The 17425-nt window shown below is 32.0% G+C and overlaps 1 protein-coding gene across 1 annotated transcript; it reads right to left on the bottom strand.

Annotated features, from left to right (window-relative positions):
• Positions 1 to 10332: 10332 nt before the first annotated feature.
• LOC136233263 (nuclear transport factor 2B) lies at positions 10333 to 12260 on the bottom strand. The gene is made up of 2 exons (XM_066022874.1): positions 11900 to 12260; positions 10333 to 10519 (listed from the first exon to the last, which is right to left on the bottom strand). The coding sequence occupies exons 1-2, from the start codon at positions 12200 to 12202 to the stop codon at positions 10445 to 10447; spliced, it is 378 nt and encodes a 125-aa protein (XP_065878946.1). The 5' UTR covers positions 12203 to 12260; the 3' UTR covers positions 10333 to 10444.
• Positions 12261 to 17425: the final 5165 nt, after the last annotated feature.

Below are 17425 nucleotides of genomic sequence, written 5' to 3'. Positions count from 1 at the left end.
TTAAAACAACATATCAAGTTTCTTGTTTACTTGATTGTTTAATTACGTTGATTAATACACAACTCAATATTTATATAACGATGATTGGAATAGCCAATAGAATGGAGCTCTTGGGAGAAACAACTTGGTAAGTATTTCGAGATTCTAGTATTATTCATAAAAAGGCATGTACATATACTCCACAACAAAATGGACTGGTGGAAATGAGACATAAGTCCCTAATGATGGAAACCAAGTCATTGCTTAAACAAGCAAATTTACCACATCATTTTTAGGGGGAAGAGTATGTTTCATGCTACAACATTGTTAAACATCATTCCAACAAAGGTTCTATAAGGAAAATTCTAATTGGAGTTTTATATGGAAAGCCACCAATGTATGATCAACTAAAGGTCTTTAGACGTTTTTTTATATATGGCAAACACACATCAGCAAAAAGGTAAGTTTGATGATAAAGCTTACCAAAGTGTATGTGTGGGAGGTTCTGCAGGGAAAGAATGGTGGAAAGTATTTAATTTTCACTCATAATAGTTGGTAGTCTCAAGGGATGTTTAGTTCTATGAAGGTCATTTCTCATATGCCACCAAAATACCAAATTTTACAATTCAACGAATGAACATTGTTTAATACCTATTATTTTGCCTAATGAATCTTCTCTGCAACTTGCTTCCAACAATCATCTATTACCAGAATCTCTAGTTGCAAGCTTATCGTGACCATGACTAGGGTAGTTGCAAGATAACCAGAAGACATATTACAAGTTTAGATATTATCTTTGGATCCTATATGGTGCTTGGAACTCCAAAAAGCAAAATGCAGTCAATAAACCCTCTGTTGAGACAGAGTACAAATCCACGTCTACCACATCTTTTGAACTAAAGCGGTTCGTTTACATTTTAAATGGTATGAAAATCAAACATCTACTACATGTACATATGCATTGTGACAACCAATGACTTATTCATATAGCAGCAAACTTTGTGTTTCATGAAAAAATGAAACATGTTGATGTTGATTGTCACAATGAGCTCTTGAGTCTTTTCTTCATTCAGTAATCCCTTTAGGGGTTCTTTGTACTTGGATCAAAATTCAATTGGATCTGTGAACATTAGAGATGTCTCATTAGCCGTGAACTTACTAAAAGTGATATATTGATCCCCAACTTGCTTAAAATGACATGTTAATGCCTAATTTCTTTGAAGTGACCTATAGTTCCTTGAACTTGTTTCAACTGATACGTTCTTTAACTTGCTCAAATCGCATCATACTTTATAACGTAGCATTAGGGAATTAATAATGACACTTTAAACAAGTTCGAGAGCCTAACGAGTCATCCTTGAACTTTAGAAGGTCGGTCGATATTTTTGAACCAAGTTTAAAAGCTCCTAAAGGATTCGACATTTTTTTTATCTTTTTTTCACAATGTATTATGTATTATGTTATCACTAATCATAGTTCAAATACATAAAGAGCCGTTTGAGTCTCTCCTTCATGGAGTGTTTTTTGTCTTCTCTATGTGAGATGCAGCCCTAAATCTAGTTTTAAATCCATAATCACAAATTATCCTTATCTATTCCTATTCAATCACCGCATATCACCCATTGGAAAACATACTTATATTCTTTTGATTATACAATTTTAAACCTAACCTTATTCCTTTGATCATCGCACATCATCCCATCCACCTAACCTATTCCTTTGATTATCCCTGTTTAAATAATTTCTGATTATACTGTTAAAAATCGAAACCTATCCCTTTGATTGTCGCACACCATTCCATTGGAGCCATATTCGGATTTACTTTAAACCTAACACCTAGCCTTTCCTTTTTCGCCATTCACCTATTTTTTCAAATAAAAAACACATTGTGAAAAATTATCATGGAGAATGCCAAGGAACTCACAGCCACGTACGCCAGATTACAAATTAATCCGTCTTAAACCGACGAACTGGAGGTTGGGGATGAAGCTGTAATTAATGAGGAAAGACAATTCTGGTTTGTGGTGGGAAGATTTCTGGCTGCACGTGCAATTCACTTTGAATCTATGAAAAATACATTGGCTTCAATCTGGAGTCCAGTAAAAGGAGTTACCATTACTAAAACTGGTGAGAAAGGACGATATCTGTTTCAATTCTATCATGAACGTGATGCTGCTAGGGTGTTAAATGATGGACCATGGACCTTTAACCAAAATGTATTGATCATCAGAGCCCTAGACATACAGGAACAAGCAACACAGGTGGATCTATCAGAATTGATAATATGGGTGCAAGTATCAAACTTGCCTATTGGTTTCCAAACTCCGATGATATGTACTATACTGGGAAATAAGTTAGGTACTTTTATAGAAGCAGACCCAAGAAACTTCATAGGTCAGCGGAGAAGTTATCTTCAAATCAAAGTTGCTATTGATATTACTTTGCCTATCCGCACAGGTCAGAAGATGAAGAGAAGTGGAGGAACCTGTTTTTGGGTAGACTTTCGATATGAAAGATTACCACAATTCTATTTTTACTGTGGAGTTATTGGACATACTGATAAATTTTGTAGCTTGTTGTTTGATAAACCTAACAATCCTACAGAAAGAATGTATGGCACTCACTTACGAGCACAATTGAGGAAGACAGGAGTGCAAGTGGGTCGGGAATGGTTGAGAGAGCAACCTTCAGATGGAGAAGTGCATTCTGAAACTGATGGAGAGGCACAAAATCGAAACCAAAGTGATAAAGAAATGGAGGAGGCTATAACTATTGATCCTAAACGAATTAGAAGAGATGGAAATACAAGTAACAACACCACAAATTGTACCGTACAGTTAAAACACGGTCAAGTAGCGGGTTCTGGTGATCAGACCCGTGAAACCTCATGAGTTGTTTAAGCTGGAACTTTCATGGAGTGGGCAATCCACGAACAGTAAATGTCCTCCGGGACTTAGTTCGAGCCCACAAATCGTTGATTCTATTTCTTATAGAAACAAAGGTTAAATCAGAGAAAATAAAAAGAGTATGCACCCAATTGGGATTTCAACAATATTTTAGTGTGGATAGTCAAGGAATTGGAGGGGGTTTAGCTTTGATATGGAAAGATTCAGTATCAGTACAGATTTTATCCTCTACACAGAATTATATTGATACACTGATCTCCATACCTCAATTACAATCGTGGAGGTTGACTGGTATTTATGGATTCCCTGAAAGAAACAGAAGGCGAGAATCATGGGATTTATTGAGATCTTTAAATTCCAATCCGGATCAAGCATGGTGTTGTATTGGAGATTTTAATGATCTTCTATCATTTGATGACAAGCGTGGAGGTAATCGACATCCGAATTGGTTATTTGAAGGATTCCGTAATGCTGTTGCGGATTGTCAGTTATCAAGTTTGAATATGTATGGTCACCCATATACGTGGGAAGTAGGGAGAAACACGAATCGTTGGATTGAGGAGCGACTTGATAGGGCTTTGGTTAATCCGGCTTGGAAGGAACGGTTTGCAGATTCGAAATTACACAATCTGACCACAATAGCATCAGATCATTCAGCCCTATTTGTTGAAATAAGAATATGGATACCAATCAAAGGAACTAAACGTTTTCGTTTTGAAAATGGTTGGTTACGTGAACAACATTGTGGCGATGTAATTAAATCGACATGGGAAAAACTGGGTACTGCAGATTTACAGACCAAAATCAATGCCTGTCAGGAAGCGCTACAAACATGGAGCCGAAAATTGGCACTGAATTTCCAAACTGAGATTGACATATGGCGACGTCAAATGGAAAGGTATCGGGGCAGTAGGTATCAGTATGGAGTTGAACAATACAGAATCGCATCAAAGGAATATGATAGAGTGATTCAACAACAGGTCGATTTCTGGCAATAGAGAGCAAAGTTATTTTGGTTACAGGGAGGAGATACAAATTCCAAATATTTTCATTTATATGCTTCATCAAGACAGAAACGAAATAACTTCACTCAACTACGTGATGATAATGATGAATGGCGGGGATGGAATACCGGAATGCCGCAACTGCTCAGCGATTATTACAGTGATATTTTCACCTCTCGGGGCTGTTCAGACACCTCAATTCTCCCATTAATCTCGTGTAAGGTTACTAGGATGGATAATGAAGCCCTTACTGCAATAATTACTAAGGAGGAGATTAAAGCAGCCTGTTTTTCCATGCATCCAAACAAAAGCCCAGGGCCTGATGGGTTGAATCTGGCCTTGTACCAACACTTTTGGGGGATAATCGGGAATGATGTAGTCAAAACTTATCGGATGATACTACAAAATACACACATGCCAATGCCGATGAACGATACATTAATTGTTCTAATACAAAAAAAAAAAGTGGCTATTGACAAGGTAACTGATTTACGCCCTATCGCTCTATGTAATGTTGTTGTTCGGATTCTTTCTAAGGTTCTTGCAAATCCCTTTAAACAAGTTTTGCCTAAGCTAATTTCAGAATTTCAAAGCGCTTTTTTATCTAATCGGTTGATTACTGATAACATCATTGTGGCATATGAAGTAATACATAAGCTGAAAGGCATGAGGCAAGGGAAGCATGGTATTGCTGCCCTTAAATTAGATATGAGTAAGGCTTATGACAGGATAGAATGGAAATTCTTACAGAATATGTTGGAAAAAATGGGTTTTTGTACAGAATGGATTAATTGGATAATGATGTGTGTCAGCTCAGTTAGATATACTATTACTCATAGCGGTAATGAGATTGGTCCAATTATACCTTCAAGAGGTATACGTGATGCGCCTCGCGGCGTTCACCGCAAGGCTCACTAAGGGATAAGTGTACCCCGTCGTTATCAAGTAATAAAATTCTGGAAAAGTCCAGGTATCGTCCATAGGATTTATTTCTGCAAGTATCAAGCTACTTGGTCTCAGGTGTTATCTAGGTTTTGTGGGTTTTGAGTTTGGTTTTGTTTAAGTTAATCTACTCCTAGTTGAATTATACTACTCCTAGCTAAGTTATTCTAATTCTAGCTAAGTTATTCTACGCCTAATTAAATTACTCTACCCCTAATTAAGTTAAACTACTCCTAGGTGATGTTTCACTAGTGCAATTACCCGAAGGAACATGGTATGAACAATAATAATGAAGATAGATTATTAGGTCTATTGATTAAAAAAACCTAATCTAAGTCACTTGTATTCAAGGCGATTAACCCTACTTACCCTCCTGATGTTCCTAGTGCGTGATTCCCTTGTAAGGCCGAAACTAGGTCTAAGGCTCGGCAATTTGGGCTTAATCAACTAAGAGGTCGTCAATCTCCTAGGCTCTGACTAGGTCAGATTCAGCTCGCAATATGTGCCTACTAGGTTTTGGGGTTTTTGAACGAGTTAAACTAATTGAATAAAGCGTAAGACAAAGATTAAACAAATAATCATAGAATAAAATAAGAGCTAAAATATTATTAAAGGCGAAGAACAATGTCACAGGATACAATTAGCCTAGGATTCATAGACTGTATCAAAGAGTACAAACAAGGAAAGATAAAAGGAGATACGAGAATCCCTTTCAGGGAACCTGTCTACTCTGCAGCCGGCTTCCTAGGTCTTAAGGACGGACCTTGAATATTCCTCGGTGAGCGGAGCTTCGAAGGTGCTTCAATGGAGGTTGAAGGAGATGGAGGAGGTGGAGAGGAATCTTCAAGGGTGAAGGCTAAGGTAAATTTACAATAATGAAAGATATCTAATTTACAATTGAAAAGTCTTATTTATAGCTGCGGTTCGGGCCCTCATTCTGACCTAACTTGTTTCCTTTTGCAGGTGGGAAGTCGTGGGACCGATCGTGGCTTCGTGGGGCCGGGAATCATCTTTTTGACTGAAAATTATTTACACAATAGTTAGGACAAAAAAATTATTTACAAGTGTCTCAAGTTCTGAAATAAATTTATTTAAATATCAAATTTGATGGTTTTTTTAAAACTTTCTTTTATTTCCTGCAACTGATTAACTGAAAATTTGACAAAAATAAAAATAAAATTATAATATTTTAAGATTTAAAATTATATAATGATAAAAATAAATAAAAATGATTTTTATAATTATAAATAAAAATTAAAATCTAATTTTTTTAATGTAATTTCCTCTATCAATTATATATTCTCAAAGGCCTTTTATAAAAGCAACCCCAGCAGACTTCAACCATGGGCCTGAGCTCTGAGACCAAGAGGGCTAATGTGGTCATTGAGATTTGTTTAGTACAGTAAAACCTCTATATAGGAATACACTTGGGACCGAACTATTTGTATAACAATTGGGAGGTTATTCCTATATAGAGGTTGGTATAACAAAGACTCTCAGCACTTGGGACCAAACTTTTGTATAACAATTGGGAGGTTATTCTAATATAGAGTATTCCTATAGAGGTTCTACTGTATTAAGGGAAATTTACTTAAAATTCACTTTAAAAAAATTATTTATATCAAATAATAATTTAAATTATGTCAAATTAAGTAAATCGTTATTTATGAGTCGGTTTGGACCGAACCTCATCAGTATACATTTAGAAAATATTTAGCTCAACTCTATCTTAGTCTATTAATAATTTAATTGGACTCCGTTAGACTAGACTTAGGTTTAAGAATTAAATCTCAAATCCAATCTAAACCATGGAGATTTCATATATTTTTCATTTTTAAATTATATATAATTCATATTAATAAAGGATAATATGAAAAAAAAAACTCTTAACGTTAGTAGTCTAGAGCAATTTTATTCTTATCGTTTAAAATTGTGTTATTTTGACCTCTAAAATTGGCAATTAAGTATAATTTTATCCCTAATTTTTCATTTTGATTGGATACCTCCATAATTCTCTTCTCTGTAACTTGAATCATCAACAACTTCTCAAATATATACAACAAAAAAGATGCCAAAAGACAAAATTCATCTACAGAAGTTATCTAAAAATGGCTCTTAAGCCGTTCACTGGTAAAAATCTAATCATCTCTGTCTTCAATTTTTTTGATTTCCCCCTTAAAAAGTTCATAACATTCAAAATAAATCCAGAATTTGAATGTTACGGGCAAATTTGACAATATTATGGGTAAATTTGGTCGGTTCTACCAACGTTAGGGGTAAAATTATACAATTTTAAACGTTAGAGGTAAAATTGCTCCTGACTGTAAACGTTATGAGTATTTTTACACTTTATCTCTATTAATAAATTTGACGGAATATTCGAAGAGCCTGACTCTATTTATAAACTCAAGACTAGCATAGAAATAGACGAGGCTCGCTTCTTACCAAAAAAAAAATAGACGAGGCTCGCTAAAGTAATCAGTGGAGTTCAGAATATTCTAGCTGAATTTTATCATTTTTCATGAATTTCATCAGTATTTACTTAAAAACGGATAAAATTAAACCATATTTCAATCATTCAGTCAATTCCATAATGTAGCACTAAAATTATTTTCCGCAATAATTATAAAGATAAATTTATATTTATTTTAATTTTATTCCAAAATGCTAATCTATAGAGGTAAGAGTCAAATTTTTCGTTATAGTTATTCGGAAAAATCAATTAACCGATATCATATTGTTTCAAAAAAAAAAAATTAACCGATATCATATAAAATAGCCCAATTTTGTTTTTATGGTAGAAATTTTAGCTCAATTTTACCCTTTTCAAAATAAATACCAACAAAGATAGTGAGAAAATTCCTTAAAACTGTAAAATTAAACTAAAATTTCTATCACGAACATAATGTTGAACCGTTTTATACAATAAAAGTAAAAGGCCTAATACACAAATAACCCCCTAAACTTGTCCAAATGTTGCAACTGCCCCGCTGAACTTTCAATTGTAACAACTTACCCCTTAAACTTGTCCAATTGTAAAACATAACTCCTCAAACTTGTCCAATTGTAAAATATAACCCCAAATTGCTGACATGGACTGCAATTGAAGAAACACGTGAAATACAAAAATTGCAACGCTCGTGGAGTATGATAATCAGATCTTTGGCATGATACGAATCCGGAGAAACGTTTTTACGGTTGCTTCAAGTACGGAGTAAAAAAATTCCCAATTTGGGTTTATATTTTACAATTGGACAAGTTTAAAGGGTAAGTTGTTACAATTGAAAGTTGAAGAGGGCAGTTGCAATATTTGGACAAGTTCATGCGGTTATTTGTGTATTAAGCCAAAGCAAAATTAACTTTTGCCGAAATTGACCTTTATCTCTAATTTATATATTCTCAAAGGCCTTCTATAACAGCAACCCAGCAGACTACAGCCATGGGCCTCTTTGAAGGAGCTCTGCGCCCAAGAGGGCTAATATCGTCATTGTCATTTGTTTAGTATTAATCAGTTGTATATAGATATATTTATGGACCGGCCCAATCCGGACTTCGTTGGTATACCTTTTTAATTATCAAACTAAATCATACAGTCAAACCTTCATAAATTAATACTCGATAAATTAATAACCTCTTTAAACTAATAATTTCTTCTGGTCCCGATTTGGACCATATTACTAATTTTATACTCGATAAAATTTATAGAGGTTTTACTGTATTATCAAATTTAATCTTTAATATATTATTTTTTTTTCTGAAAAATTTATGCACAATGCGCTTACATTAAAGAAAAAAGAAAAATCATCACCCCAGCCGGATGTGATTCGAACCCATGACCTCTCTAGTCATAGGCAAACTCTCAACCACTAGGCTAAGAGTTTCACCACAATTTTTTTTTCATATATCACTATTTTCTATATAAAGTATGATTTTACACTATAATTTAAAAATTCTAAACTCCAATTCATAAATCTTAAAACTCTAGATAATATATCATCGATCCTTAATTTATAAACTCTAATTTTCAAAATATATTAAAAATAATGATTTTATTAGTTTGATATAATTCAAAATTATGTCAAAAAATTATGATTTGACATAATTGTAAATAGTTTTTTATAAGTGAATTTGTATATAAATTTCTCAAAATATTATGCTCAAGTCTACCCTAATCTATTAGTAATTTAACTAGCTCCGTCAGATTAGATTTGGGTTGAAAATCAAATCTCAAATCCAATGGGATCGAAGGCCTGACTCTATTTATAAACTCAAGATTAGTATAAAAATACATAGTTGGACCTATTGTCAATTTTTTCTTGTCCAACCATAATTCTTCAGACGCGTTCTGAATTAATACACGGATCCATAAACATGTTTAATTATATATATAGCTCAGATATAGAATGAAATATATGAGATTCACATAAAAAATAATTGAACTTTATTTTCTTTCAATAAACTATAAAGTTCACATTTGATTTCACGAAAATCATTTCAGATAACTTTTATGAAAAAAAACCCATCAAAATTTTGATGTGACATATAAGAAAGTTGATTACATGTCAAATATTCGCCATGTTGAATAAGAATGTAACCTTTCAAAAAAAAAAAAAAAAATTTAGTTTAGGATGTGCAATGTGAGAGACATATTAAATGATCTAACATGACTTATAGTTTATACCATGTTAACATTATTGAAGTTTTGTAAACAAATTAGTTCATTCACTTTAGTGTAAATAATTAAAATTAAATACTATATATTATTATTATTATTATTATTATTATTTTGATAGAGGATAATACTATATATTATTACCTTAAGAGAAAAGTATGTAAATAAATCTTGTAATTTGATTAATTTGTAAAAAAAACAATTCATGTGGTTTAAAAATTTGAAAAAAAAATTGTACTTTATGAATTTTGCAGTTAAAAGATAGATGAGTCAATTTTTTGACCAAACAATACTTATGCTTAAGTTATTTTATAAAGTTAAACCGTATATTTTGGATAATTTATAAAGTTAGTCTTTCTAATTTTCCAAATCGCTTAATTTTATGATAAATAGTTATGACAACAATTTTTAAAGGAACAACTGAGTTTGTAAACTGTAAAAAACACAGACCCTCATTATGGAGGATTGTTTTGCAAATCGGCCGAACCATAATGTTTATTTTTATAATTTTTCCATATATATATATATATATATATATATAGGGTAAAGGTTATGGTTACTTTGTTTTTTTTATAAAGTAAAGCTTATTTTGTGTGTTTTCACTATTAGATTAATTTTATACTCCATTATCCAATGGTAAAAACACACCAAGTAATGGTACTTTGTCAAAAATAAAGTAACCATAGAAGGCATTATGATTACTTAGTTTTTGATAAAATAATACTATGATTACTTTGTTTTTTATAAAGTAATGGTTACTTTGTGTGTTTTTACCATTGGATGATATTATGTAAATAGAAATTTTTTTTTTTTCATAAACAAAAGCAAAAGATATAAAATTACTGATTTTTTTGCCTCATTTGAATTAACATTGCCTTTATTTTATCCAAGTAATTAAGGATAAAAATTACAACTTTAATTTGCCAATTAACAAATAAAAATCAGCCGTAATTGAGACGAAACATGTCATTCTGCACGAACAGCACTCCTTGTATCGAAGGTACCAAGTGAAACATCTGTCAATATTTCAACAAAATTGCTACATTAGTTACTAAGAAAATCATCATTTTTAATATATTTTAAAGACTAAGATTTATAAATTATGAGTTAGGATATATTTGTTAGGATTACAATTTATGAATTGAAATCTAAAATTTATAAATAAGAGTATAAAATTATATTTATTTTGTGAAATATAAAAATAATGCTATATTAAGAATTAAGTTTTGTGATATGATGTAATTATAATTTTTATATCTAATGTGATTTTAATGTAACCAGCTCAATAAAAAATGCTAAGCCTGTATCGGACCAAATCCTTTAAAATGGGTACATCATCTATCTAAATAAAATGGGTCCATTGATTTATTAATATTAATTATATATATTTTTATGAATTATTATTTATGAAATAAAAAATATTTAAAATTTAAATTCTAATCAATATAATTTTTATTTTTATTTTTAAATATAAATTTAATTTCTATTATCATTATTATTATTATTATCCAAATCTAGACTAAAATTGTGAAACTAGATTTTGAATTTAATTTTCAAGCTCGGTCTGATTTGAGTCCATATTGCTCAGACTTGGTCTATTATTTATCTACGAATTAAAAGGTTGTTTGTTTACCTACTTTTGATTCTATATTTATTTTTTTATTTTAAAAGGGAGAGTTTTAGATATTTGGTTAAGAACCTTCCTTTTACCTTTCATACACGAAAAACAGCTTTTTTTATAGAAACAAGGAATCCCTTCTTTTTGAAAAAATAAATTTTTTCAACATCAAACAACAAATAAACCAAACGGAGTCTTAAATTTTTAATTTTAATTCACATTAAACTTTTAATGGAAAAAAATCAATTTTGAAATTCAATTAACAGTATATTATTCATTTAATATGCATTTGAAATTTATATTTTTTTACGGCTTCAGAGTAATTTTTTAATGTGTAAAGTGATTATAAAAAATTTATTTTAAACTGTAAAAAAATATAATTTCAAATAGAGATAAAATGAATAATATATTTTTAACTGAAAATGTTCATGGCTAATTAATTTGTTAAAGTAATGACTTAATTATACAAAAAAAAAATGTCTCATTTAAAACTCTATCAATTATAATAGTACACGTTAAGTTAAGTTTAAAATTTCCGAATACTATTTGTGAAGATAAATTTAATTAAAATAGAATTATCAGCAGTATTCATATGACCCTAATCACGAAATGAATTACTAGTTCAGTTCATTAGCTTGTTTTTATTATTTGTTGTAGGCTGATTTTTTTTAATGGAAATTTATTTGATTCCAAAAAAATGATAAATAATAAATTTATATAATATCTACAGAATTATAATTAATTGATGTAAATAAATAAATAATTTAATTTACAAAACCTGGCTAAATCTTAGAGGATGATCTTCTCCGAGAAGCTGGAGGCTACCACTGACGAAGACAACAATTCCACCGGCGAAAGAAGACGGCTGCGAATCAATGGTGCTAACTACATGCTTACATTGCTCAAACGGCAAGCCGTTTAGCTTCCCGGTGATATTTTCACCGCCGAGTATCTTCTGTCCTTCAAACGTAAGCATTGAGGTTGGCTGATAAAGAGAGGCAAGAGAATTCCGATCGGTGTCGAACAGGTGATAATAATGGTCGACGAAAGCTCTCCCCACCGTCTCCAGCTGCTCTTCCATATTTTTCCGATCAACTTCTCCGTCGTAACCTCTCTTGCAATGGTTTTATAATGTGTTACTTTCCATTGTTATGACGATAATGCCCCTCTGCTTTTTAATATATGGATGGGATGATGGAGAAAGGTGGAGGGTAGAAGGGTAAATTAATGGCGCAGAGAATCGTCTGATCTGCTGTATTCTTACGCAAAGTTAGAAGAAAAAAGAGGTATCAAAGAAAGAAAGCTTTTATTCAATGTTTTCATTTTTCAACAAGTTAATGATTACCGGTAAACATTAATATACGATAACACGATTTATAGAAATAATTAATTTGATGCAATATTAGGCGGCCTAATGAGTTATGAATTATAGGTATTAAGGAGTGGATAAAAAACCTGATCAAACCAGTAATTGAACCGAAAATTAGTAATTTGAATTGAAAAAAGCGGTTAACCGAACTGATGGTTTTTTTAATGGTTAAAAAAATAGATAGATATCAGTTTCGGTTTCGGGTTAGAGTTTTTAAAAACCGTGGTTAATGGTTAACCGAATCGTTTAATAAATATAATTTTTTTAAAAAATATATAGGCTTTTGACGACAAAAGCAACGCAAATATAAATATAAATACATAGATTATACTGCTTAATATAAATACATAGATTATAACATAGATTAATATAAAGGGTAAATAATTACAAGGTCCTTATGTTTTTACTTAACACGTTAGTAAGTCCATCATGTTATTATAAGGTCCTTAAGTTTTATCGTAATCAATTCTTTAGTCCTTCCATCTGTTTTTGTAAATGAAAGTCCAAATTTGCCCCTAGTTATATACATTAAAAAATTAATCTTTTAGTTTCAAATTTAATATAATTAGTTTTAATGGAAATTTTAAACTACATATACATCGAAATTAATATACTTGAAAAATGTATTATTAATTTTCTTAAATTATAATTATTTTTTTTGATATAATATCTTTAAACTAACATTAAATATTATTATAAATTTTTTATAATTTTTTAAAAATCATATATTTTTTTCTTCATTCGTAAAATTTATTAGAATTGTAAAACCTTTTTACAATGATAGTCTTACTCCTATTTTAATAATTTTTGAAATATTTTTCATTTATTTTTTTAGTCAACAGATTTTACGTTATTAAATTAAAGTTCTATAATTTTATAAAAATTAATAAATCAATTACTTTATATTGGAGTTTAAAATAAAGGGTAATTTTGGTATTTTAAAATTTATTTAGTATAGTTTGACCATTGACCCAAGCATAAGGACTAAGGAGTTAACAAAAACAAAAACTGAAGGACTATATAATTATTTCTAAAAAACATAGGGACTAAGTAGTGTATTAGGTAAAAACACAGGGACCTTATAATTATTTATCCTAATATAAATATATAATATAGTTTATACTGTTATATTGTAATAAGTACTCTGATGAAATATTATTTACATGTAAATTTGATGGATTGTTTTTTAGTTCGGTACTTATGTTAGAATTCTGAACTTTTTATATGAATTCGTTTCGTTTGAATTTTTGAAATTATGTGTATTTTAATATTGTTTAAAAATTTAGGTTTGGGTAAAAATTATGGTTAACCGTTGATTTTTGGTTAACTAGTGAGAATTGGTTAAAAACCGTTAACCGAAAAACCTAACTGAAATTAATGGTTAACCAGTTGTATGGTTAACCGATTAATATGGACCGATTTCGGTTTGGATGGTTAAAAAACCGTTGATAATGATTCGATTAATTTTTTTACCTAATGAACCGGTTAACCGAACCGTACCCACCCCTCATCCAAGGCCTACCAACTAAGGTGCTCCAAAATTCTTAAATAAAAAATGTAGTCGAGTAAAAAGACAAAACTCTTTACTTTCTATAGATGATAAGTAATAAAAGATTATATACATATTGCGTGGTAATCTTCTCCCAAATATCTTTTTATGTTAAAAAAATTTAGTATGTATAAATAAATGGGCAAAATTTGTTATCTCGATCTCGGCTTATAAAAGGTCACGACTAATGAGGGCATCGCCATTAGCAATCTGATATAAGGCTGAAGCATGGCTCATGTTGTGTGAGCAATTGAAGAAAGAAGGAATCAGTGGGAAAGGGGCCAAACGATATGTCAGAGAGACTACAAGTTATATGAACAAGCACCAAAGTTTTTGCCCAAAATTACTAAATTCACACACAATGTGTGACCTATTCAACACGTCATGTGAGTCAACTGAAGAATAGCCATAACGCATTCCAAAACTCATCAACCCGTTGAGTTAAGATCCAGCCACACGTCATGTCAAATAGACCACACTTTGTGTGGACTCAACTTCATGCCCAAATTTCTAAGCCTGCCACTTAGGGGTGCACGTGATCGGTTAACCAGTCCATTAACGTTAATTCGGTCGGTTAACCATTTTATCGATTTTTCAAAAACATTAACCATACACTAGTCCACTAAATTCGGTTAACCACTAATCGGTTAACCAATTATTTCGGTCGGTTAACCTTTATTTTGATTTCTAACCATTAGTAAATAAAATAATAAAAAATTTCTGATTTTTATTGTGAGTGGGACGACGGGTCAATGGCGAGTTGAAAAGATTAACAACGTAGAGGAAGATGTGCGTGCATTATGTACGTGTGGACTATGGATTGGACACTGCATTTTCCCTTTATAAGAACTCTTTAAGGCATAAAATTATTATGTGTTTTGGACCATGATTATTATCCTCTGTGTTATACCAGCTAAGCTTTGTCCAGGTATATTAATCTCACTAGTTATCTACTTTGTGATAAATTTGATAATACAACGATATTTAGGATGAAATATTTCATCGTTGAGTCTTAGTCACTGAAAATAATTAGTGTTTCTTATTAAATTTTTGCTATTGATTTCTTGTATTTATTTTAAGTGAGATAATATATGAATTTTTAAGATTTTGTGGTGAAGCTCTTAACCTTGTGGTTGAGAGCTTACCTATGCCTTGGGAGGTCATGGGTTCGAATCACATCCGGGTCTGGTGGGGATTTTTCTTTCTTCTTTAATGTAAGCGCATTGTGCGAAATTTTTTTTTTAAAAAAAAGATAATATCTAATTATATGTATAAATATAAAAATATATATTTATATATTTAATTGAATTCGGCCGGTTTCGGTTAACCGCGGTTTTTAGAATATGAAAACCGTAACCGTAATCATTAACCACTAATTTTAAAACTAAAAACCGTACAATAGTCCAACGATTTCAGTTAACCTTATTTTTTTGTTTGGTTTTTCGGTTTTTCGGTTTTGCGGATTTTTGTGTGCAACCCTACTGCCACCGATCTACCACTTGCTAATTATTGTTCGACCACTACATTATTGTTGTTTTGCACATATTTACGATGTTTTCATTAATTTAGTCCCTCCCCTTTTTTATCTGTATTGTCTAGGTCAAGTTTGTAATAAGTAGTAAGGTCATTTGATCTTTTCCTAGCTAAGTTTAGGGAGGTATTGAAGGCTCGTTTTGTAAGAATGAGAACTTTTTTTATTCAATCAAACATATTTTCCTTTTGGAAGTAAGGTTTTCAACTTTGATGGGAATCATTTCTTTTAGTTAAGCTAGAGAAGAGATTATTTCTTTATTGGTTTAAGATCAAAACCATCATTATCGTTATCGATCTGTATCAGTTGGTATCAAAGCCGATCATTTTGCTAACACAAGATATCTTTGATAATGGTTCAACCGAGGTTACTACAAGAAACAATGGAAGTAGTTGATAAAAAAATAGAGGATTTCAAAATCGAGGTGAAGGAGCTACTAAAGGATCATATTCGGGTGGAGACAAACAGAAGAGCAAATGAGAGAGTTAAGAGCCTCAATTGAAAGACTCCACATGGAGGTGCAAAATATGGCCCAACAACCCGCCATAGGCCATCAACAGAGAAATGAGGAGATTCTGATCCCTCAACCACATTGGGAACCAAAACTGCCACCTTCACCTCCACCAAAGAAGGAACCCGACACCACCAAACCCGCATCAAAGGGGCCCAAGGGCTCATGAGGTAAGAAGACCCACTTTTGTAGTTGTTCATAATGAAGATAATGATAGTGATGTGTATGATGATGTTAGAAATGTGGAACGTGTTGGTTATAATGATAATAAAAATGTTTGAATTGGTTAGGAGAAATCCATATGTTGATGTTGATTATGTAAGGGGTGACCATTTTAATAATTTTGATAGAGACGATGCTTTTCAAATTGAAAATTGATTTGCCTTTGTTTGGGCTGAATTAGATAATGAACGATTCTTGGATTGATTATCGAAAGTGGAACGGTTCTTCGAGTATGTCAGTATTCCGAAAAAACATAAGGTTCAGTTAGTGGCTTATCGATTGAAAGGGGTGCTTCGGTATCTTGAGAGCAATTGAGGGAGGAAAGAAGAAAGGGTGGAAGGGAACTGATTCAGTCTTGGATTCGGATGAATTCGGGAGAGGTGTTTACTGCCGGATTATGAACAATACATTTATAGCTCATATCAGGGACGTTCAGAAGGCAATATGAGCATCCACGAATACACTTCAGAATTCTTAAAGCTTTCAACAAGGGCTAACCTATCAGAAACCAAAAGCCAAACGACTTCGAGGTACTTTGAAGGCTTGAGGTACAATATCCAAGATCGGATAAAGACATAAATGGTGATCTAGGTGCAAGATGCTCGAAATTTAGCATTGAAAGAACTCTCAATTGAATGTATGGACCCAGTTTAGTTATTGTCGGTTTGGGGGAGATGGTCTGTCCATGGGATGGGATGTGTCTAAGTCGGTGAATAAAGGGAAGCAAGTTGCAAGTTCTAGTGGAGTGAAAGCTCTAATTTTGGGGAAGGCACCAATCAGGGATGTGGGGGCTTTTAGGGGAGCACCACCACCTTCTAGGGGTACAATCCTTATGCCAATATGACTATTTTTAAGTCCTTCCGATGCAATGAGTCGAGTCATCACTCTAATGAATGTCCAAAGAGGAGAAGAGCCAACACGTCGTGTGAGTCAACTAAAGAACAATCCCAACTCTGTCCAAAACTCATCGACCCATTAAGTCAAGATTCAGCCACATGATGTGTCAAATAGACCACACGCTGTGTAGACTCAACTTCATGCCTAAGTTTCTGCGCCTGCCATTGATCTACCACTTGTTGATTATTGTTTTTCCACTAGATAATTGTTGTTTTGCCCTTTGGA

This window comes from Euphorbia lathyris, chromosome 6 (genome assembly GCF_963576675.1).
Source record: "Euphorbia lathyris chromosome 6, ddEupLath1.1, whole genome shotgun sequence".
Classification (NCBI taxonomy): Eukaryota; Viridiplantae; Streptophyta; class Magnoliopsida; order Malpighiales; family Euphorbiaceae; genus Euphorbia; species Euphorbia lathyris.
The sequence above is the reverse complement of the archived record's forward strand: the minus strand, read 5'-3'. Positions and strand labels throughout refer to the sequence as shown.